Here is a 25,306-nt window from a genome sequence, read left to right on the forward strand (position 1 = left end):
GCGGAAAATTTGCACTCCAACAATTACCATACATCGTGAAAAATCATGAAAATAATAATTCTCTCATTCGAAAAACTACGCGACCGTAATTAAATAAACTGATCGCTGTAAATTTGCCAGAAGAACTGACGACGATAAATTTCAACAATGCAGGTTATATATGGGTTATCACATGTACATATGTACATATGTACATTCATACATAGGTTTGCGTATTGAATCATATTTCGTGTTCTGCTCATTTTCAAATGCACTTAACCTGTTTACTTTAAGAAAATAATATAGTAAATGAATACCGGAAATAAAAAAGGGCCCAAATCAGAAATACGTTATGCATATGTACGTACCTATGTATATGCCTGCGAAAATGTTCTATAATATGGTCCAAGTGGATATCAAAAGCATGTTTGTATTGCTAATACAATGCATTGACAAAATCTTCAAAATGTTACTTAGATCCTTTTTTATTTGTGGTATTCGAGTTATGTTTTAGATATGAAAATATTATAGTTACAAATTAAATATATGTACATATGTATGTATATGGTTTTATTTAACTTGAATATATTATACATTGTATGTACATTGTGATTATTGCAATCAATTTTCATTCGACTAAGATTGAACCAATTTTAGCAGCAGTATAGCTTGGTGGATGCGTTAATACTAACCACCGTGAGGTTCCCGGGTTCGAGCCCTGGGTTGACCTCGATTGAAAAGATCACTCGGAGTATTTATGTAATGCTGTTGGTCAAACTTGGATAATTGTGACTCAAAATCGATCGTTTCCGTTATCCGATTATTCTGTTATCCGTTATCCGAGTTATCCGATTTATCTGATTTCATTGTTGAAACGGTTTCTCATAAAATTTTCAAAACACTATCCTAACTACCATTTGAACATGATTACAAATTTATAATACGTGTCGCTCAAAAGCAAACCAAATGGCATCGTGGTAAATTATAATTAAAAAAATTCAATATTCTATTGAAATTTTAGTTGAAACTCCCCCACCAAAAACTTTTTTATAAAGTCAAAATTTATGGTCAAATTCTTATTTATAAAGTTGAATCGTTAATGAGAATTGATAGATGTGTTTACTTGGTTACTATATCAATTTATTTATATTTAGTATATAAACCAGCGTGTGTGAATATGTCGCGTTTTCAATGAAACCAACAGATTAATAAATTAAAAGTATTTTTACACAACATCGATTAAGGTTGAAATCTTTTAACATAATAATTCCACAAAATGTTCACGTAGTTCGCTATATCCCGTTTATATATTATCCGTTATACATTATATGTACAAGCGATTGTAAATGTTTATACAATTAATGTATATTGTGTTTTTGCCAAAAAAGATCGTGTCGGCAAAACAGAAGAGTTTTCACAGGTTGTTAAACACGAAACATCAAAAAAAGAAGAAAAAAAAACACCGAAACTGTCGATATCAGGGTGAAAGAGAGGGTAGCTGGCCATTATCGATCGAAAAAAAAATTCTAGTGGCGGTTCGTGTCGGCGACGAAAGTAGAGAGGAAAAGGCCGAGGAGTGGGCAAAAGGCCTTAAGCACCCCCGAGATACTTGCGACCGGTGAGAAAGTGAGATAAAAAGCAGAGGAGAGGGAGGAGAAAAAAAAGTAGAGCAAGATTGCTAATTACCGACGAGGTGGGCTTATCCTCTCCGATAATAGATGAGCTCGGTCAGAGTGAGTCTGCGACAGCGACGTCGTCGTCATCGTGACCCCAGATGGTGTCGGTCGTTACAGGGTTGTCGGTTATTGAGAGCATTTTCCACCCCCTTCCCCCTCTCACCTTAAAGACTTTATTTTATTTCAGTTTAATGTATTAGTTGAATGACATATGAGGGTATGTACATTTGCATGTATGGATGTATGTATGTGCATACCCGTATATTATGTACATATACTCGTTTCCCCTTTGGGGTAACTCGTTCGTGGGGGGTAAAAACACATTTGACGGGGCCGCAACACGTTTGCCCGGCTAATTGAGGCATGAAACGTCATTTGCGACACATCTCGTCGGAGCTTTCAGAGCGTCAGCAAAAGCCAGCTTGAAATTTTCTCTTATGAGCGAAGAGGGGTCCTTGGGGAGTCGGCTGTAGACGATTTTGCTGTCTCTTTTAATAATCCCACAGTCACATTTGTTGTTGCTGTTCTTTGGAACAACCTCTCGTTATCTATTCGTGTATTTATGTAAGTATATATGTACATACGTATGTACATGTGTAAATATGCTTATTAAATGTACTCGTAAATGTGTATTTGTACTCGTACTTGGCTTTTTCATGCACTGAAATCGACACATTTTAGTTTGTTTGTTCCACTGAAACTCTCTCCTGATGTGATTGATCGATTCTATTGTAATTTCGTTACCATTTGTACACTTATTTTCTTTTTAGTATTCATCTTTTATTTTAATCTTTTTTTATGGATTAATATATGTCCAAGTATCTATGGTTGATTCACACAACATTCACATTATGGTTGATTCATGATTCACGCATTATATTTTGCACGGGTTTACTCCGATCCTCGTTTGACCGAATCGATTTTTTTTAATTTTTCGTCTGCTTAGGAACATGAAGAGGAGTTTGTATGGTTCTAGGACACATACCCCCGTTAAAAAAACCCCTGGACATTAGCCCCCCGTGCAAAAAACCCCTTGAAAAATAGCCGCCTTGGATAAAAATTATTTAATAAGAAGAGGTTAGTAAAAATAGTAATCAACAATTAATAATTTAAAACTAATAAATTAGAAGTGGTAGACCATATTTAATTTCAATTTATATACAATATTTAATTGCAATTTATTGTTGTAAATAGAATACATATCAATTTAAAAGCCTTTCAGTCACTAGGTTCAATCTTTTTAGGTCTAGGTTTCTTTCTGATAGATTATTAATTATATTAGAGAATCTGATATATTATTATGATCTATATTTTTCTGTTTTAGTTTAATACTAAAACAAAAAAAAGAAGGCTCAGGGGGGCGCCCTCGGCGCCCCCCTGAGCCTTTGCCGTCAATGGCTTCGCCCTCGGCGTCCCTTGAGCCTTTGCTCTCGGCACTCCCTGAGCCTTTGCCTTCTAGGGCTTCGCCCTCGGCGCCCTCTTGAGCCATTGTCTTCTAGGGCTTTGCCCTCGGCGCCCCCCTGAGCCTTTGCCCATTAAAAATAAATCAAATCGGCGCCTATGAATCGAAAAAAAAAATCGAATCATTTGTTCGATTACGGCTGCGCCCCCCTGCGCCCCCTTCGGGCCCCATGCGGCTGCGTCCCCTTCGGGGCCCTATGGGGCTGTGCCGCGAATCGGTTGAGCCGGCGTACCGCTTTTACATTGTTTTTATTCATTTCCAAGCGTTTTTAGAAAAAAACATTGCTTTTAGTAATCACACATTTCCATATTTCCCTGCTGCAAAACTCTACCCTGCGTTGAGTTTTGGTAACCCTTACTCTTGCGTTACAAGTCAAAATTTATTCCTCTAATTTTCTAAAAATTCTTCTTGTATCTAAAAATGATATAATAGTAAAATAATGACAAAATTATTTTTAAATGAACTCTAATTATTTATCCTTGCTTTTATTTTTATTATTTGAGGACATTCAGCTAAGTATTCGTAGCCCAAAATAATGAATTGAGGGTTGTCAACCTTTCTACGAGTGCTCTCATATTTCCTTATATCTTCGGCTTCTATCTCTTTTCGAGATTTATGTATAAATAATAGATTTTGGCAATTGTATGATTATTATGCCAAAAAATAGCAACGTTTTAAATGTCTAAATCGTCTTCAATCGTGTATTATTTTCATTTTCTTAAAAAAAATGATAAGTAAGTACAACTGAGATTTTTCGCAGGATTTTGAAAAAAAAACTTTTAACAGCATCGATTTTGTTTTTAATTCTTTTGCCTTTCAATGTGGGATGTTTTTGCAAATTGCGTAGAACATTCGGTCGAATAGCTTCGCACTCATCCCAATAGAGAAAGCGGTCTAATCGTTCGCTGTTGATTTAGGCGTACAGTTTAACGAGCAAACGAATTAATAACGGAAGCGCAAAAATAGTTGTACCCACATTCGCAGCAGCAGCAGCACACGCGGGGTCTAACAGGTGAATAATTCCGGGAGCGGGTCGCTGATTAAGCACGCGGTCCACCGCTGCCTCTTCGCCCTAGTCCCAAATTCGATTTAGCGGCATAATCTAGCGGAGGGACGGGGTGGTAGATACATATAAGGGTGTGCGAGGGTTTGGCGCGCACACCTCCATATTCAAAGTTAGCGTTGGATTCGATGTGTCGGACGTTTCACAAGTAAGACGTCCTAAGCAAATTGCGGACTCGGGCTGGTCGAGAGGGCCGACGCCCCCCGAATCCCAAATCAGGCTCCGGCTCTGACATAATCTGATTTATGCCAGTCGGTGTGCCGGGGCTCGGCCAATCCTGGCTAGCTCCTCGACCAGGCTCAAACGAGTTTTGACATGTTTAGCGATAAACTATCTCTCGCGGCTTTATACCGCGCGAAGTTTCCCACCGTGGCCTGGTTGGCCCAGGGGGTGTGTAGTCGACTGACGTTAGGTGTTTGTTTTCGTACACTTTCGTAGTGTAGTGTGTGTAAGTGTGCCACGCATATTTATTATGTATAGTCGAATGCCAGGCGTTGCTCGGACGAGTGAAGGTTGAAAAATTTAACCTTTTAAGAAAATTTATTTAGTGTCCACTTTACTTCTACGGCCCAAGCTAGACGTAAAGTACCATGAGGTAGTATACTAAATTTACAATATACAAACTACATACATATGTACATTTGTATGTATGTATGTATGTATATTAAAAACTAAATTTGCGAACAAATATTCATATTTATAAAGTAGATATACATAAGTATATCATTAGTAGGGATTGCAATATAGCAAAAATTAGCCATCGGTAATTAACGTTAGCTATTTTATCGTGAATTAAGTGTATGTATTAGCATCTTCCAGTTGTAATATATTTTGACTAGTTGGAATATATTCCATCAAACCCGCGGGAGTTGATTCAAATGGAGAATTTTTTACATTCCAACTTACAGTTATCTAAATCCACGAAAAACTTTTTATTTTTTCATTTATCGGTAAATACCGATATACCGGTAGTGGCGAAATTTTTTTACGGTTTACGGTAAATTGCAATCCCTAATAATCAGGTTTTTAATATATGTATGTATTTATATATTAAAATAAAAAAGGTACATACATATGTACGTAAATACATATATTGTTTTTTGAACGCGGTGAGTTGACTTTCTTTGGTGATGCATATTGCCGTACGAAGTTCTCGAGTATCTTTTGGCTTTAAGTAATTTTGTCTAGAATTATGTGTACGCCTTGTAACAGCACTCACTGTCTCTCTTGTATTTTCGTGTGAAATTTCAAATGAAATCGTTCTTGGGTCGGTAGAGATGTGTTTTGTAAACGGCGTGTGCGAATTGTCGCCTGCGCGTGTAATTATTTCCGGCGTTAGAAATTGCAAGCGTCATGTGTTTAATATCCGGTGCTCGACTTCAATGATGCTCTGCGGAAAAGTGACTTAATTATCTATTTTTAGATTTTTAATGTACTTACATACTAACATACATGTACATGCTTGGGTGTGAGTTTAGATAGAAAGCGGAAAAAGTTGATTATAAATTATTTCTCACGTCTTATTTTTGATCGTTCATATTGTTTTTTTTTAATCAATAGAAACCTCTGGATCATCTACTTTTTTTTAAAAAAGAGAAGTTGAAAAAAATGTTAACGCAAATCTTAAATGTACGCATAAGATTAAAATTTAACTGATTTTGATAATTCAAATAAACTTTAACATCTCTTTTATATGTATAACCAGCTGAACCCGGCATGCGTTGCAATGCCGCAATAACGAATGCAATTCCCGTTTCCGTTCTCGTTCCCGTTCCCGTTCCCGTTCCCGTTCCCGTTCCCGTTCCCGTTCCCGTTCCCGTTCCCGTTCCCATTCCCGTTCCCGTTCCCGTTCCCGTTCCCGTTCCCGTTCCCGTTCCCGTTCCCGTTACCATTTGTAAGAAAAACGCAGGCAGCGAATACATTTTAAATTATTCAATTGTTTGTTTATTTTACCCTCACAACGCAGGTCGCGACGTGAAAACATTTGAAATTATTGCGTTGCGATCCCATTCATTCTCGTTTTTCCCGTTTCCGTTCCCATTTTTGGGTGATTTTTTTTGACAGAGAAACCATTGCGGACATGCTCACAATAATTCTGGTAAGTTTCATCGCAATCAGTTGAATGGTATAGGAACGCATAAGTGCCAAACAAACAGACAAACATTGATTTTTATATATACGTATGTATACATATATATGAATATATATTATAGATAGTATTAGGTATTGTATATATGTATGTACATACTAGGTATTAACTTTATGGATATTTTCTATTACAAAAAAAAAAAACATTTATCGATTTATGTAAGTATAATATACATTGCTTATGCTACAGGGTATGAATAAGTAAAAATATCGAGCATTTTAAAAATACATATAGCAAAGGTAATATAGTGCATTTTGATATATTTTGCTTTATTTCGAAATGCAGACCGGCATCTCGCATTCGTACTTACTATTACACATTGGACGCAGTTAATATAACGAATTACCAAATAAAATGTTCGCTCTAGCATTTTAGTAACACGTAGCGAATACGGTACGTGAGTCTGATAATTGTGCTGGATATCTTACTATTTTATGTGTGTATTATATGAATGTACATGCACATACATACATACATATTTGTCTACTAGATATACGCGTCTCGGGAATTTTTCTAACGGAAACATATTTGAATTATTTAATTTAATTTGATTGAATTAGGAACTCCAGTGTCGATTGTTTATGTGTGTGTATATGGATCAAATTCATAACATTGCGACATTTGTTGTTTTTCAAATTACATCAATGTCAGCGCCACAACAGCTCTCGAATGGTGATTTTCGTAACATGCTGACTTTGACTTTGGCAAAAAAAACAACATTCCTCTTATCAAAAATGGGTCAAATTTGCATCGGTCATATGTATATGAATGTACATACATATAGAGTGGGCCATAAGTTGCGGTATAGTATTTTTGATTATTAAAATAGTAAACTATTAATTTAAAAAACAAACGTCGATTCTAAGAATTATATTTTTGTCGTAATTTATCGTACTTGTTATTGCTTTATTATCATACATGAGCATTTTGACCTGTTCAATTGTCATGTTGATGAGCTGGTTAGTTTCTTGAGATTCAATACGAGACTATTTGAATGAGATGTATTTTTATTGCTTTTTCTTTGTTATTTTATTTCTATTTTTTTTTGTAAGACTGGTGTGACGCTTTGGGGCAACCTGTCAGGTCACACTGTTCATTTTATTGTTGTTATTATTATTTTAAAATAATAAATCAAATTAAATTAAATTTAGCAGGAAAATTCGGAGGTTAGTCAATAAAATGTGAAATGGGCTTCATTCGAAAGCAATGTTTTGAAAGGGTTTTAAATTCATATATTTTGTTTGGAAGTGCATTTGTACATACACACATAGATAACTTCATTTTCATATTTGCTGAAACGTTAATACATTTTGTAAGTTAACGCAGGATTGTATAGCACTTATGCTTGAATGATACAATTCAATTATTTTCAATGATACAATGCAGTATTTTAAATGTATGAAAATATTAATATTTTGAGATACTTCCGGGGCCTCTCCTCTACCACAAGGACCTACTTGCACCGCATACACCATAGTAGTTACGCCACTGCTTATAGGATTGAAAATGTTTCATATTTTACAGGAATTTCGGGCCTTCTATGATTTACTGGTGAATTGCATTGCAAACTAAAAATTTTCAATTAAAATAAAAATATTATTACAGTACCTGTATATAAAATATCCATATACATACATATGTATATGTAGAGCGTATATCGATCGCAAGCCTCACTTGCACAACTTTCGCCACATTCTAACGACCTTCAAAAGCTGCCTCGTACACTCAAACGTACTATACACACCGTAGACGTTTAATAAGCGAGCGCGATAACCGAGTTATCTGACCGTCTCACACGATATTTCGCTCATTTACCAATTGCCCGTCGTCCAGCATCCACACGCATCCCGCAAACATGAAGTACGGAGACGATATGCGACATCTAATCGTCGCGATTTTCCTTTTGATCGCACCCACCTACATATCAGGATTTGGCTTTGTCACTAGGGGTGGGAAGCTGCACATCAGTCTGTACGTCTCGAGCATGTGCAAGGACTCCCAAAACTTCATCACGAAGCAAGTCTACCCAGTGTACAACGAGTTGAAGGAATATATAGACGTCGAATTCGTGCCCTGGGGCAAGGCTACGACAGATGGCAGCGGTTCGATCAAATGTCAATTCGGCGCAAGAGATTGCGACGGTAACAAACTGCAATCCTGCGTTATGCACCTGCTCGGAAACGACGTGGAGAAGCACGTGCATTATATGAATTGCGAATACGCCACCATGGCGGCCACGGTTGGGAACTACCAGTGCGCTTACGAGAGTGGCATCTCCCCCATAACCGCGAATCAGTGTTTTGAAACTCGTCTCGGTGAGAATCTGCAGAGGTATGCGCACGCGAAGACCTCCGATAAGGTCGTGACCTTCGTGCCCACCGTGGAGTATAATGGTGTTTACGACAAGGAAGTTTCCATGGGGGCCTTCAGAGACTTCAGAGGTGTGACGTGCCTTTATTTGAACGCGATGTATCCCGGCATATGCAACGTGCTATCATCGAAGTAGAAAGTTTGTTGTGCTAATGATAAGGCTGTTTGAACTTTGAGGTTGAAACTTTTGAAAAAAAAATAGTATAAATCTGAATTGTGTGATTATAATCTAAGCTCAAATAGTGTGTTTTATTTAATATAAAACATATTAATTCATTACCTGTACTTCGCTTTAGTTAACTTGGCAATGGGGAAATTCTACTAGATATCAATTCATATTGGTCGACAAGCTTTATTATGAATCTCTAGATTACATGATTTCTATGAGTAAAAACATCTTAGTTGATCAATATGAATCAAGAATTTTTCTTTCTCGTTTCAAGTTAGCTGAAAAGAGGTATACACTTATATAGTGACAGTATGATCACAACTATAGAAATAGATTAATTTGTTTGTGAGAATTCATTCAGAAGATGGGAGAAGGATTGAACTATTTTATTTCGCAATTAAACAAATACATATAAATAACATTTGGAGTATATGTGCTGATTGCCTTGACCTCTCATTGATTATAAAATATTATCTAGTTTTAGTATGACTGAATTTATGTAAATAGACAAAGTTCATGCACATTAAAATCTAATATATAATTTCGAAAGAGACTTTGTATGTACATATGTAAGTATATAAGTATCTTTGGTTGGGAACTTTGTAAACAAAAAAAAGTTTCTATGACGATAATTCAATTGGTTGAATTATTTTTTTCGATTCAAATAAATTTAATAAAAAAACAAATGAATATTTACTATTAGATTCGCCATGTTTACGCTGTTTATATTACAAATACTGAGCGAAGCCGGGTAAAACAACTAGTGTATTATAATGTCAAAGTTTTTGGAGTTACCGTATTAAAATATGTGTAAAGCTTAAGTCTATTTAAAATATTATTGTAAATGAAAATGGGGTTCAATTTGGATAAGGTTGACAAATATCTACATATGTACATACATATATGTAATAAAAATTAATAATTATTTTTTTTTTTTTTTTTGTAAAAAAATGTGCATTTATTTTTAAAAATAAATATTTTTCTGTTATTTGCATGTGATTAAAACAAAATATTTATGTTTGTTGAAAAAATATTGCATTATTTTTCAATTGAACGTATTGATTGTAATTATCATCGACTCTCGAAACCAGCACGATTCACCCATAAAAAAGTGTACCAAAAATGTGTAAATGTTGAGAATCGTGTTGCGGAATTAATTTGTGTCTTCGAGCAGAAAAGAAAACATCATAAAATATTCGTTTCAAGCTTGTCAACGCGCTGCAGCGGCGCTCACGTTTATTTACCTTTAATTTGTTTTCGGAAAGTTAAGCACTTACTTTTGATTTAATATGCGGATTGATTGAGAAATTATAATAATTAAATAATTTAGTTAAAAACTGAAAACTAAACAAAGTTTTGTTCCAAAATATGATCATTTGGTTTTTTTTTAGTTGAATTTTTCTCTTTGGAAAACCCTGGCCTCTGGTAAACAGGCTGCTCGCAAACCTCGTTGTTTGTTCAAGGAAAGTAAACGTTTTTGCCAGAGCGCTCCCACTTTCTTATTTAAATGTTAAACAGCTGCTTTTGGGCGGGGGGGGGGGGGGAAGCTGTAAGTGTACAAAGAAGGGGCAAGGGTGGCATCGTTTGTGGTGGTAGGAACGCGGACCACGTATTGACAAGCTCTGGTTTTCAGGCGCGCCAGGGAATTAGGCACGCGTGCACCACCGGAGGAAAAAGGAAAGACTCGACCACGAAAGGGTAAATTAACAGAGCGACTTTTTGTGTAGGTCTCTCTCCCATGTTATGGCCACACGTGAGTGTGTATTTTCGTCAGATAAAATTAATGCAAATACATAAACAAACGTGGAAGCGCTGTCTTTGTTCCAAAACTAAGTCGTACTTGTCGTGAAAATTAAATGAAAAATGAAAATATGCATTCGAATGTATGGGAGCGCGCACACTATTCGTGACCGAATGTATTTGTTCGCCGCTGTGTTTTCGAGAAGGGGGGAATGGGGGGAGGGGGGGAGGGGTTGGAGCGAAAAAGGGAAACATGTCCGATGAAAGATAAGCGAAGCTCGGGGATTTGGATAACTTTTATCTTTTTGAAAAATTGTATTTACCGAGATAAAACGGAGACGGGTGGGGAGGAGGTGGGGGGAGGGTAACGTTCTGTAGAGTGGGAGTGTGGAAAAGTTTGGCACTGTAAATTGGGACAATTGAGTTCTTTAGAAGTACGAGGAAAAAATAAATGTTATATAGCATATTTTTTCCGAGTACGAATCGAGTCCTGATTTCTTTTGTTTATTCGGGCGAACTTAAACGTGCAAACAGTAACTTTCGAAAAAATTAAATTACCTAACCTGTATTTGCGAATGTTAATATATTTTTTTTTTGTAAAAACCAGCTGTTCCCAAATTTAATAAACATTATTTAAACACATACCCGATTTAAATCAGACGCCCCAGCATTATCGACGAGTAAATGACATCTATTGACGGTTCGACGAAATCATATTACATGAGTGTGTTTATAATCAAACAAAAATTTATAATCAAATGAAAATACATTAAATCAAAAAGTCGTTTAAATATTGCGGGAAATAGTCGTTAGCTTATTTCGCAGTGCGACGAAAAAAGAAATGATTGAGATATACATACATACATTTGTATTATCCTTCGCTTGATAATCATTAAACAGAAACATAATTGGTTGAAATGAGTTGTTACATTGGCTGAGGAACGTGAGCGTGTGGATCGTGATGATTGCTAAGTTTGTGGAGAATTATTATTCGCGTGGCAAATTGTTACCAGGAAAAGGGCTGTAAAATTTCTGACCAGATTTCTAAATACATTTTTCAAATTAGTTTCTATAGTTTTCCCTGTAACAAGCCTCGTAAATAATTTTCTGTATTAAAATTTTTCTGCGCGTGTCAACTAATCTTTTCTATAACATTTACATACATATGTATGTATGTACATTATGTATAATATACGTATAATATTTATACATACATTTGAATCAATTAGGAACGAAGCTTTTCGTAATATGTTTTTCGGTAACGTATCTATTTAATAAAATATATGTACATACATATGTATCGATTCGGTTACTCAAGAAAAATAACTAGTTTTGAATTGTAATATAAGACCAAGTGTGGAATATATACATACATATGTACATACATACACATTGTACTGATAAACTGGACCAAGAAAGGGAGTTTCTTTAATTTTTTATTTTATAGTAGCGTCCTGATGTACATACATACACATATGTATATATTCATTTCCGTATATATTCGTTGGAATGTTTACAAAGGACCATACATAGAATGAGTGAAATGTAAATGTACGTATATATGTATGTACATATCTATGTATGTATGTATGTATAGGCGGCTTATTGCCGTGACGAACTCAATCATGCGTGCCAGCGGTCGAATCAACACGGACGGACGCTCTGGCACAGTGGAAGCCACAGTCCAGGGATAATTCACAATGCAACCCCAGATAACACACAAAGTCGTCCGAGGGAATATTCCATTACCGAGATGGGAGGAGGATAGGCGGTGAAGGTGTTTGCGGCGAGAGTTCCTCCACGACATCTGCTCTCGATCGGCATCGGTTCCCTCTCAAAGCCTCTTAACCCGACACAATGCCGCCATTACCTTTCATTTTCCGCACATGGTATTCTCGTTGGATTCAGTTCTCGTTCGGCCGTCGCGGATTGCCTGGCATTGTCGAGGGGGTAAGCAGATACGAGCGATCTGCGTCTGTCTGTCACACCGATCTCGTACGTACGCGCCTATCTCTTATAGACAGATCGGGTTAACCGAAAAAATCAATATTTCAAAGCAGAGGCCACTACACCCTTAGGCCTTGTTCATAGTCTCGACAATGTCGCTGCGACAAAGTCTCAGAAGTGTCGCTGTTCATACTAATGTCTAAGGCCTTGTTCATAGTCTCGACAATGACGCTGCGACGTCGCGACGACAATGTCGCTATAAAATTATTGTGTCCGCGTCACGAATTTGTCGTAAAATGATCCAGTTGCACGATGGATTTTGTCGAAATCGATATCGATATTCTCGTCATAAAAAATTGTTTTTTTCAATAACGTCAAGGATTCTTCGAACCATATTTACATACATATGTACATACGTACATGCATATATACAGTCATTTAAAAAAAAATTTTGACTGGTAAAAATAATTAATTGATCAGTGAATATAATAAATGATCAGTTTTTATTGATCAGTTGCTATGCGATCAGTTATTAAATAGAATGATAAGCATTGAAATAATGTGAGCAGTAATTAAACCAAAATGGTCAGTATATAAAACGAAATGATAAGATTTTAAAATAAATGATCAATTATTAAATGAAACGATCAGTTTTTTCGTCACAGTTTTCGGACACAAATTAAAACATTTCACACTTGATTTTGTCCGATTCTTTTACCGCAAATTAAGCACACTGTTTATATATATATTTAATTTTGCGAAACACACACAATTTTACACTATTCAAATATTATAAAATTTAGTAGGAATAACGGATGACCACAATTTCGACTTATTAGTTTCTAGGTAACATATAAAAAGGTAATATATACAAATAATATAAGAAGCTTTAGCTTAAAAATGTTTCGTTTATCTTTGTTTATCATATGATATATACCTCTTCGTTTATCATGTGAAATATCATATTTATGGTGACATATTAATTATCATTATTCGAATATGGTGGGCGCATGTACTGACGAACAATTACAAGGAGAATGAATGATGTTGCAATGGGTGCACAATAGCCACTTTTGACTTACATACATATGTATTATATATATATATATATATATATATATATATATATATATATATATATATATATATATATATATATATATATATATATATATATATATATATATATATATATATATGTATTCGTAGTTCTCTGCCGGTTGGTCTTCTGAAAAATCTGATGGATTTTATATTTAATCTGATCCTTTTGATTCCATTCTGTTTTCGAACCGAATGGTGTTCTATTTACAAATAGTATATATATACATATATAAATACATATGTATATGTACATTTCCCAACCGAAAATCCTCTTTTTCCGTTTACTTTTAATTGTAGGATTAGCTGTAGTATATGTGGGATAGATACCTGAAGTTCTCTATATTTGCTTGCTTTTAAAACAAACTTAAACACTAAATATGTAGGTTGTTTCTTCATTATATTTTTGGCAAACCTCTAAAGATCCAAATTGATGGGTTTTTAGAATCCAAATTGCGATTCTATTTATCACTATTATCGTACTCGAACATTTATTAACCAGTAGCGTGGTCTAGTGGTGAATGTTGAATTATCTCGTACTTGATGTGACGAGCTCGATTCCCGCTAAGTCTCGCTATTGGCCAGACTTTGATTTGTCAAGGTCGATCGTTTATTATCAGAATTTGTAATTAATTAATTAATTAAATTATAATTAAGTAACCAATTTTTCTGATTTTCATTGAAACGATTCCTGTAAAATTGGCGCTTCCTTCCCAATTTTCTGTTGCGAACCTTTAGTTATTGTTATATCTTAGGTTTCGCCATATTGCTCACCATAGATGTCTCTGTGGTTGTTTATCGAATATAAAATTCGTATTGTTACATGAAAGTTATTCGTCGTTATTTATCGTATTAATACGATATTTGTAATATCTGACGATAGATGTCAGATATTGTTTAGATTTACATGTATCTATGTAATAATTATGTGGACCAGGAAGGCGCATTTGGGGTTTACCTGTTAAGCCTTCCTGGTATATTTGTATATATGTATGTAAAAATATGTATGTAAAATAAAAATAAATAAATAAATTATAAAACTTTTCATTTGATATTTTCCACTCGAATGCAAACGAGTTTGTGGATATGATCAGTTTTGTTAAAGACTCGAAAGGACTTTATTTGAGAGAAATATTGCAAGATTAAGCGTACAATATTGGTACAACTTCTACAAAACAATTTCAAGTTAAAAACTGAGGAATTCGAGCGAACTAAATAGGAAAAATTCTCAGACGAAGCGAACTTCTACGTTCTGGTAGAAATAATGTTTAGATTATATCAAATCCTGATCGCAATAACTGGCGGTCTCCATCCAGGTGGTAGGCAAGTCGGTCCATATACGATGCGAGAGGGGGTGGATAAAGGGCGGATGATTGAAATTGAACATATTCTATATACGACCCTCTCTATCCCTCTCGTCATACTCTGTAAAATTACATATATACATATGTATTTGTGTGTGGGTATAACCATTCCGTACAATCCAATTTATGTTTACAATTACAATCCACTTTGAGCTATGGATCCCAGAGGTCTCTTCCATCATGCAATTACGTTCGTCGAAAACACGTGCGCTTATCAAATTATGTCGCACGAGCATGTCCAACATTTATTACAATATATTGTTCCATATACATACATATGCATACATGCATATGTTTGTATGTATGTAGATGCATTTCCATATGTCGAGAGTGCATCGTCTCTAATCGTCTTAGCGGCATGCTAGCTGTAATTAATTGCGAGATTGACTCGTCTATGTTGGAGTTGGAGCTTCCTCTCTGGCCTAATTGGGTTCCTAAAATATCCCTCTTTCGAAATGGAAGCAGCGTGGTGTGAGGATCTGGAGATGAGGTCGCAAGGCTCTCGGACCGGTCTCAATCAAAATTAAATTGGAAAACCCGATCCACCCACCACCTACCCACCCATCCAGGCTTCCCAGCCTCTTTCTCCCTCCCCCTCCCCTCCATCAATTTGAAGCTCTGCGATAGTGATTGCTTTTTGAAATCGCATAGCATTCGAGGAATCTTTGCGACGACGTTCCAATTCAATAACGCTCATTTGGAATGGCACCGTTTTACTTTCAGAATGAATTCAATGCGATTTCGGTGCTGAAATCTTAAGCGATCTGCATCGTGCATTGTTCGGTGAGTTAGTCGCTTTCAGTCCATCGAGATTTTATTTTTGAACGTGTATATATACATATATACATATTTATGTGCATGACATTTTCCGATTTTAAGTGAATTAAATTGATTTTGCATTAATTTCAGCCGTTGTAAATTTTGCGTTGGAGCTTATTGAAAAATGAACGATTCGCAGTCCTTTTAGTACGCTTGTTCGTTTCATTCATTTGTAACACGTTTGCATGCAAACGGTTATAAAATATTGTTTGATCCTATCATTATAAAAATTTAAGTTAAAGAACATTGAAAAAGTTCAAACTGAGTGTTTAATAAGCATATTTACATATATGCTAGTGAGAATACTAACTTTACAATTACATAATATGTATATACATGGCATCGATGTGATGATTGGTAATCCCCATTGCTGTGCATGGAGCCAAGACATGGACGCTGAAAAAGAGAGAAAGGGACATGTTAGTTGTTTTGTCTTTGAAATCTGGTGCTAGAGGTGGATGTTGCGCGTTCCATGGACCGCAAAATGCATGAACGTCTCCAATCTCAAAGGGCTGGCAGTTTCAGAAACTCTTCACAACATGTAGAAAAAAGGAAAAAAGGCCACATTTATAGGAAGAATGTAGAGAGGCTCGAGAGGTTGGTAACCATCGGAACACTGGAGGGAAAAGATAATGGTTCTCCACAAGATGGTCAGATCAAGTCAAAGAACTGACAGGATCGCCCAAAAACAATGCATTTAGCATAGCACAGGACCGGAAGGAGTGGAAGCGGAGCGGAGTACCAGATGACAAGGAGTTAACACAACCCTCAGCATTGACCCAAACGAGAAAGAATAATACAGTTAGAATATGAGATAAGATTGAAAACGCTATACTTAAATTATTCACTATAAACATCCCCGTAAAATTAAAACGAAATGAATTAATAGAAATACAGTAATTCAATCAACCAAAAATTTTCTTTCAAAACATAAATATGCACATGTAAATTTCCTTATATTATACTAGTTGTTTTACCCGGCTTCGCTCAGTATTTGTAATATAAACAGCTTAAACATGGCGAATCTAATAGTAAATATTCATTTATTTTTTTATTAAATTTATTTGAATCGAAAAAAATATATATCGAATCGAAACCATATCGAATCGTCGTCATAGAAACTTTGATTTGTTTTCGATGTTACCAACCAACATTGCATACTTACAAAGTCTCGAAATTATATATTAGATTTATGTGAAATGTAATATTTCGTAATTTAAATGTATTGATTTCCCCCGGAATAATATGCGTTTTAATGTATGTATGTATTTGAAAAGTATTTTTTCTATGTTTTGCAATGCTGATATCGTATCATTTAATATATAATTTCGAAAGACAATTTGTATGTATGTAAGTATGTACATACATATGTATCTTTGGTTGGGAACTTCGACGATTGGACTATGCCGTCGATTCGATTTTTATCTTTCGATTCAAATTTGTACGCAATGTTTACGCTGTTTATATTACAAATACTGAGCGAAGCCGGATAAAACAAATAGTAAAATAAAAAATATGTAGTAATATATACAGGATAGTTACGTATTGCGTTGGTTGCATTAATTTATTTTATTATGATTATTCATACCGAAAACAGCTCCACTTTGGCTTATGTACAACTCTAGGGGATTTTGTACGCCCACACACTTACATTCATACATATACATATTGCGAGTGAGTATATAAATATATTTAAATATCGTCGATGGTTTTACGCGCGTATCTCGTTAGGCGTTAAAATGAAATGTGTGGTGTAAAATAAATACGCGAAAAGCGGCTGAAACATTTTGGGAGTTGGGTGAATTCCCCACAGTTACTTTTCATCTTCGCGAAAAGCTGTGCATAAAAAAGTGGCTTTCGTTGTAAAGATGCTCCCCGAGCGCGCCAAAAAGCTTAACCCTTCGCGCACGGCCGCGATAACAATAAAAATAAACGTTTACGCACTTCTTTCTCCCTTTTCCAAACCCCCTCTCCCTTTGAATTTTAGTCTCTTCTCTTTTGAATTTGTGGTTTTTATCCGGCTGTAATTCAAAAGCACACAACTTGTATGTGTATTCTTTCAAATGTTGAAAATGTGCTCGAAAATTATAATTATATTATACTCATTACTAATTAAAGATTAGCGCTTTCTTTTATATGCGTACATATGTATAATTATATTTGAACTTCTCAATTGTACATCTTCCAGCCAGCAGCATGGCTCGGTGGTTGCGTTGATATTTAGCAACGAGAGGTCGCCGGGTTCGATCCCGTGAGCTGAACTCGATTGAAAAATAATTTATTCTGAGTACAATCTTAATTGCCGCTTGTCAGACTTAGATATTTGTGACTCCAAGTCGATCAAGTTTCCTAACAGAGTTTGTCAATTTATCTGATTTCATTGTTGAAGCGGATCCTCTACCAAATTGGCAAAAACCATCCCACCCACTATGTCACTACTATTTGAATATGATTTAAAAAAAAAATCTATAACATATGTAGATGTCTCGCTAATTCCACTGTTCGACACGAAAAATGGTTCAGAGAGGAGATATGACTTTTCTTATTGATCTATGCACAGTTAATACGAATCTGGTAATAAAAAATGTTGATAGGCTCGAGATTCGGAGATATACATACATGTGTTTTTTATATCACGCGATTTTTCTATATCTTGGTGTTGTTTGGTCGATGTCTCAAAATCTGTCAATTTCCTGTTCAATATGAATATTAGAATCTATAGTCGAGTATTTTATCTTTCATTTTTATTACTTTTCAGCTTTCAAATCTTTCTAAGTAGTCGTCCAGTTCAAATCAAACGTCAAAAGTACGTATTTTCACTTGGGATTTTTTCCCACTGTTAATACTATTTTATATTGAATATTTTCTATTTAAAAATGTTTATTGGGATAATGTTCTGGCCACACTATTTTTGTTTTTGTTTAAAAGGGTTAATTGGAAGTGTGCTGAATTTTAGATCGGTAAAATTGCGAGATAAAAGCTCGTACTAGTATTTATTCGTATTTACACGAATCTGAATTTAATTAATAGGGATAATATATTAAATTGTCTTTATATGATAATTAAATAAAATTCCACTTAGAAAAATCATATTTTGACTATTCTTGTGGATTAATAACAAAAATTCGTTTATTTTATTCAGGTAAGCCAGTTATCAATTGCGAGCTTTTGATATAGAAAAATCGCGCGATTTAAAAACATACATATATCTCCGAATCTCAAGCCAATCAACATTTTTTTATTATCAGATTCGTATTTACTGTGCATAGATCTATAAGAAAAGTCATATCTCGTTTCTGAACCAAAAAAAAATTCGTCATTTGTCCAACAGTGTTCTTATATGTCTGGTCACGATGACGCGCTAGAGTATTCTGTTATGTCAGTGTGGCAAAAATATGTAAATAAATGTATAAATAAATATATCTTCTATCTGAGGTTTGCAACCGGCGTTGTAATTTACATCTTGAAGACCGATATACGGAACAAGAACCTCATGCCCTTCCCAAATCATGAGATTCTCCTCTTCTCAGTCTCATTCTTCCTTTTAGTTTTCCATGTATGAAGAGAATTCTGTACTTTCATTATTTACATTTTAGTTTCTTATTTTACTCACCTTTAGAAGTTGGGTTCTTTAATTACATAGGTATTCAAATAATTTTTTAATCTTATCCTAATATATGTAAAGCATACATCGTGTAAAGCATACATACATATCAAATATTTTACAATATTTATACGAATACAAATGGAAGTATTATATTATAAATAAATTGATGTTTATGAATGTAAAATGTCATTAAAAAATAATTAAATACATGTTTAAAGAATTAAAGGGCATTATGATGTGGCTGAGCTGCTTTTAATAAGACGATTTTAACAGCCATTTTTATGGTATATTATACATACATACAAATGAAGCAGTCATTATTCTTTAAAGACAGTCGGTTCTAAGCATTTATTGGTAGTAAAAGGGCTGAGAGTTTAGTCGTAAATTAGAACGAGTTGCAATTAACTGCACCGGATGCAACTCTACCGTCCCTCATTCGGTGAGATGATTGCCGTTTTTCGCATTTAACGAGTGTAGGGGGCGCTCGACCCCGCATGGTCGGATCGGGGTTAACCCTCCGACGACCGTAGCACTCGCCGATGTGTTTTGATATGCAAACTCGTTGGCAATAAAAAGAGTAAAAAAAAGTGTGCGGGGGAGGCCTTTTCACCGGTAACGACCGTCGAACACGTCGAACGTGACGCTTTCGAAGCCGGAAACGACAATCGGTCGAATGAATGGACTGTTTTCTGTTTATATTCAAGAATTGAATATACTTTTTTACTTACGTATACGTAGAACTGTAATATAACGTCGCTGGGTCTTTCACCCAAGGAAATTTTTTTAATAATCTTTTCGTTATGAAATTTGAACGGCATTCAATGGATCGTTTGGATAAATTATGACTTTTAAATGCAAAGCCTATTAATTTTTTATACATGCTGTGAGGGAGAATTTTCGTCTGATGGTCGACCAAATTAATAGACATTCAATTTTCGGTCGAACTCTCCCCCCCCACTTTTATAATATAATTCGACAGTGAAATGAATTTTTGCGTTTATGGTATCATTATGTTCGAGTTCAACGGGGAAAATTGCTTTTTGAACTTTGAAGAAAATTTTCAACGGCGTATAATCAAAACGAAAAACAAACTTTAACCAAATACGAGTATAATAACTATGTATGTATGCTCAGAATTGGGTGCTTTCTAAATTTTCTCTTGCTGGAAAATCACTTAAGAGTCCGTGGTTTGTATGATAAAGGCGATGTGGAAAGAGCAGGGGTTGAGGGGGTGTTTTCAATGCGCTTTTTCATCAGCGTAGCCGCCTAGATGGGCCTTTTCAAATGGGTATCACCGTATCTTCTGTCGGCACAATGCATTCGATGCACCTGCTGCTGTGCAAATTCTAGGAATAAATGCGAATGGGTCCCTTAATTTTGATTTTTAATATGGAACAGATGATTGTTCTTCTTAATTTTTTTAGCAAATAAAAGTTTTTCAGTAAAATTCTGTTTTCAATTTATAAAATTGTAAAATTTTAATTTGCGTATTTGATCTATATATGTAGTATATATAAAAATGAATGTTTGTGTGTGTGTGTGTCTCGAATAGGCTCCTAAGCCACTGAAGCGATTACGATGGAACTTTCAGGATTTGTTGTATGCATGTCCGGAAGATTACTGTGAAAAAAAAATGGGAAAAAACGGGAACGGAAACGGGAAAAACGGGAATGAGTGTCATTCGCTATAATCTCGAATGTTCTTGCGTCGCGACCAGGGTGGTCGCTGCCTGCGTTGTTCCGAAAAATGGGAATGGGAACGGGAACGAGAACGGGAAAGGGAACGGGAACGAGAACGGGAACGGGTATTCATGCGTTATTGTGGCATTGCAACGCATGCAGGGTTCAGCTAGTGTGTTATAAATCTAACGTTTTATATCAGTGAATTTTTTATATGATTTAAATTTCTAATTAGAATACCATTTTTTTATATGTATGTATGTACATAGGTATATAATATTGATGTTTCATATTATTTTTTTTTTCGTTTTTGAACCGTGTTATTTTAGTCTTTTATTATTTTTTTACTGCCTTTCAATTTTTTTCTTTATTCAATATATACTTATTACATTTAATTGAAAAGAAAATCTTGTTATTATAAAATTACCAAAATAAATGAATATAAAATGACGTAGAATAAATGGAGGGACATTTATTGATAATTCACATATTTTGAAATTATTTCAAAATGATAACAGACTTTAGTTTTGCTGATAAATATCACCAGAAAATATCTTTCTATATTCGTGACTTTGTTATACTATGTATGAATATCGTATCTTGAATCTTGAAATAGTAAAAAATAATAAATAGATATATTTTACCAAATGAATACTTACACGGTTAACTCTTATATGAAATGAGAATATTGTGTATTTTAAACTGGACTATATTATATTTTTGTACAGATGATAGGTGAACTGGAGTAAGAAATATTGGGTTTTTAGCATTTCTTCAGCGTCCGTGCCAAGATTTTAGGGACGAAATTGTTTACGGGCCAACTTGAACGTGCCCAAACTGTACAAAACATCCAAACAGACGAAACACCATTATATTTCTGATTTATTTATTAATTTAATTCAAATATATATGTATTACAAATATGAAATTCAACCGCAGGCTACCGGACTTTCGTCTTTGAGCAGGCTGCATGCGTATTGTTTGAAGTTGGCGAAGGCAGCATTTTGAACTTGAACACTGTAGACGTCATTGTAAACGATGGTGGGTACGAACACCATGGTAATTGTACCGGTTTTCTTTTCGGCTTGTTCTTGCAGTTGATCTCCTAAGGTGGAATCGAAGCATTGCTTGGCAATATCGGCGCCGACCCCAACAGATATAGCGCAGGAGTAATCTTGTTGAACGGCCGAAAGATTGCTCATTTCGCAGTTGATGTAATCCACTTGTTTTGCTTGATCGTTACCCAGAATGCTTAGGACGCACGATTGAATTTTGTTGGCGACGCAATCGGTAGGACCAAACTGGCAGGTTATGGAGCCATTGTTCCTTCTGGATTTTCCCCATGGAACGAATTCAACATCGAGGTAGTCTTTCAATTCTTGGTAGGTGGGATGTAGTTGCCTGGTGACGAAGTTGATCGTGTCTCTGCATTGGCTGGTGATGTAGAAGGAGAACTTAAGTTTAGTTTCCTTTTGAACGTTGGCGTTTGCCGCCAATAAGCCGACGGCCGCGAAGAGCGTCAATGTCAGGAATTTGTTAACAAGCATTGTTGTCTATTCGGCGTTGTGCCCACTACTGATTAGTTATTTAATTAGGAATTGTATAAATAGTGTTCTGGGTTAATCGTGTGGAATCATTTTTGCTATCGTTAAGTGTTCCATATCGCGTCCTTACAGTTCAAAGGCGATAACTCAGCAAGTCGTGAATCTTGAGGGCAACGTTTTAAAGATATCAATAAATCGGGCGGACTGAATATAAGAATGATTATTTTTCTTAACTTAATCTAACTAACTGTCTTTCAATTGTACACATATTCCTTTAGCATTATTTTCTACTAGTGTTATGCCTGCTAAAATTTGAATGGATAATTTTGGAAAGGAATTGATGCGTTTTTCCAAATTGAATTTAAATTTTGTAACTCTTGTTTATTGTATTGTAAAAAATAATTTAGACGTCAAATGTATTTATAGAATATGAAAAAAGCAACAGAACTACATACATCAATAATTCAATTTAGTCAAGTTTTCGAGTTATTACCTTTGCGCTTTAAGTCGCGATATTTGATAATGAATGTTAACGATGATCGTGCGATATGAGCAATTTATTTGTTTGCTGATGAAGTGACATTTTAGATTTTGACAATAGTCACATTATCGTGATTATGTATTTGCAAAAGTAATCAATTAATAGACGTGTCGAATCTATTTCTATTCAATTGAACGCTAAAATGGGTTTTTAATAGAAATACGCATTCAACTATCCGAATTGTCACTTATTATCGATTGGTTTTGGAGTATTCCAGTGTTTGGTAGCACGTGGCTGTATATGTAGATACATACATATGTATGTACATAGATGCTCGTGACTAATGAATCAATCTTCTTTAACTTGTTTTATTTCGAAATTTTCGTAGCTTTCTTCGTAGTCTAAAAATGTCTTAAAACAGTAGTCTGTCTCTACTACTTTATTCTAAATTTTCAATCACCATACACTTATTCAGGTGAGGTCTAAAGTGTGATTTGGTTATAGTTTTGAAGAGTGAAAACGGCTGGTAAAGAAAATTTTGCAGGTCAAATATTAGTGAGACTTGTGAGAGTCGAAAATGACACATTAACTATGCTTTCATTTTTATTTCCGGTATATTTGTACGCTTCAGAGATATTTCACGGCGTAGAAACGCGCTATTTGATTTGGGATTTTGTTGCTTTTATTCGGGCTTATTGCTTTCAATCAAATTATTTAGCGAAGTCCGCCTGAAACTGGGTTGGAATCTTAACAAATTGTACGACCATTTTCCGACCTTTCACCGACGGGGCCTTATCCATTTTCCGGGCGCATTTTCGTCCATTTTGTCTTTCGTAATGCGTTTTTCGACCATTAGACCGGCAGTAACTCTCGCACTGGAACAACCGCAAGCAAATTAACCGAAGGGCGTTTCTCGTTCTTTTGAAAAAGAAAAATATAAAATAAAATAGGACAATCAAGAGAAACGTTACGTCTGATTATTGATTTATTAAACCCGTGGCAATAAAAGCGTGATTAAATTCGTCGCGGTTGCGATTAAACCGAATCAAAGTTTGTATACGAATTAACGGGGTTAAGAATATAATGTTGAGTAATACGGTTCACGCAATCTTGAAATTAGTAGTGCTACTATTTTCATTAAAATAAATATTTACATATAAAATAGGTCACGAAAACACTTTTTTTATGCTGATAATGAATTGCGATATGTAAACTCAGACGGTTCGTTTGCACAGAATGAATACTAATAAAAATATCCATACGTATGTACATATATCGATGCTGTATGGATAAGTAATTCATTTAAATTGTTTCATTTGTGCAGACATTCGTTGTATTTGTATATTCGTAAATACGTTTTGTCGTATGTGACATACAAATACGGAGGGAATACTCTTACAGTAATCGCGTTCAAAATCTCATTTATTATACGAAAACGGATTCATTCCCTTTTGCCGTTTGTCGATTCGAGACGCTCGGCGAAAAAAAGAGGAGTCGAAAGGAAAAAAAAATAATACACTGAAGAAAATTTCCATAAGGCGGAAGCTTTCCGAGAAGCTTTTTTCATATATGCGAAGGGAACCGGAAAATGCGAGAGTCCGTATATATTTATATCCGGCGCGCCAGAGCAATCGAATCGATACGTTTTCCGGAAGCGGACTTGACTCGAACAACGCTGTATCAGTTATGCGGAATATCTGCGAACCGCATTATATTATGTTATATATTTACATTCGTATGGATGTTTACACAAATGGATGGTCCGGCTTAATATTTTCCCGAATTAAATTGGAAAATATAAATATCTATGAATGTATTTACATATGGAAAATGAAAAAAATATTTTGTTCAGAATTGGATTGCCAATTATCTTGTTACGATGATCATACATGTATACGGCTTTGTCGACGACGTATTTATGCTAAGATTAGAATCACTGAAACCTAATCGGTTCGATAGCGAATACAATTATGTCTGGTTTCGAAATAGTTGGATTTTTTTTTATCGCGTATCTACTTTTTTTTTATCGCGTATCTACTATACATACACTGTACATACATATGTTGGTATTAGTTTGTATATTTTCTGTATGTACGAATGTTTAAAAATTAATGTTCGTATGTTAATACATATCTTTGTATGCTAGTTCTCTATGAAAA

The 25,306-nt window shown here is 35.1% G+C and overlaps 2 protein-coding genes across 2 annotated transcripts; one reads left to right on the forward strand and one right to left on the reverse strand.

Moving 5' to 3' along the window:
* Positions 1-8,097: 8,097 nt before the first annotated feature.
* Positions 8,098-9,769, forward strand: LOC143915245 (GILT-like protein 1). The gene has a single exon (XM_077435796.1). It carries the CDS (start codon positions 8,185-8,187, stop codon positions 8,833-8,835), a length of 651 nt encoding a protein of 216 aa, XP_077291922.1. The 5' UTR covers positions 8,098-8,184; the 3' UTR covers positions 8,836-9,769.
* A 12,236-nt stretch (positions 9,770-22,005) lies between these two features.
* Positions 22,006-22,697, reverse strand: LOC143915618 (gamma-interferon-inducible lysosomal thiol reductase-like). The gene has a single exon (XM_077436329.1). The coding sequence runs from the start codon at positions 22,667-22,669 to the stop codon at positions 22,052-22,054; it is 618 nt and encodes a 205-aa protein (XP_077292455.1). The 5' UTR covers positions 22,670-22,697; the 3' UTR covers positions 22,006-22,051.
* Positions 22,698-25,306: the final 2,609 nt, after the last annotated feature.

This window comes from Arctopsyche grandis, chromosome 8 (genome assembly GCF_051622035.1).
Source record: "Arctopsyche grandis isolate Sample6627 chromosome 8, ASM5162203v2, whole genome shotgun sequence".
NCBI classification, from domain to species: domain Eukaryota; kingdom Metazoa; phylum Arthropoda; class Insecta; order Trichoptera; family Hydropsychidae; genus Arctopsyche; species Arctopsyche grandis.

Coding starts and splice junctions, on each gene's coding strand:
- LOC143915245 (XM_077435796.1), top strand. CDS start 8,185: ATGAAGTACGGAGACGATATGCGACATCTAATCGTCGCGATTTTCCTT.
- LOC143915618 (XM_077436329.1), bottom strand. CDS start 22,669: ATGCTTGTTAACAAATTCCTGACATTGACGCTCTTCGCGGCCGTCGGC.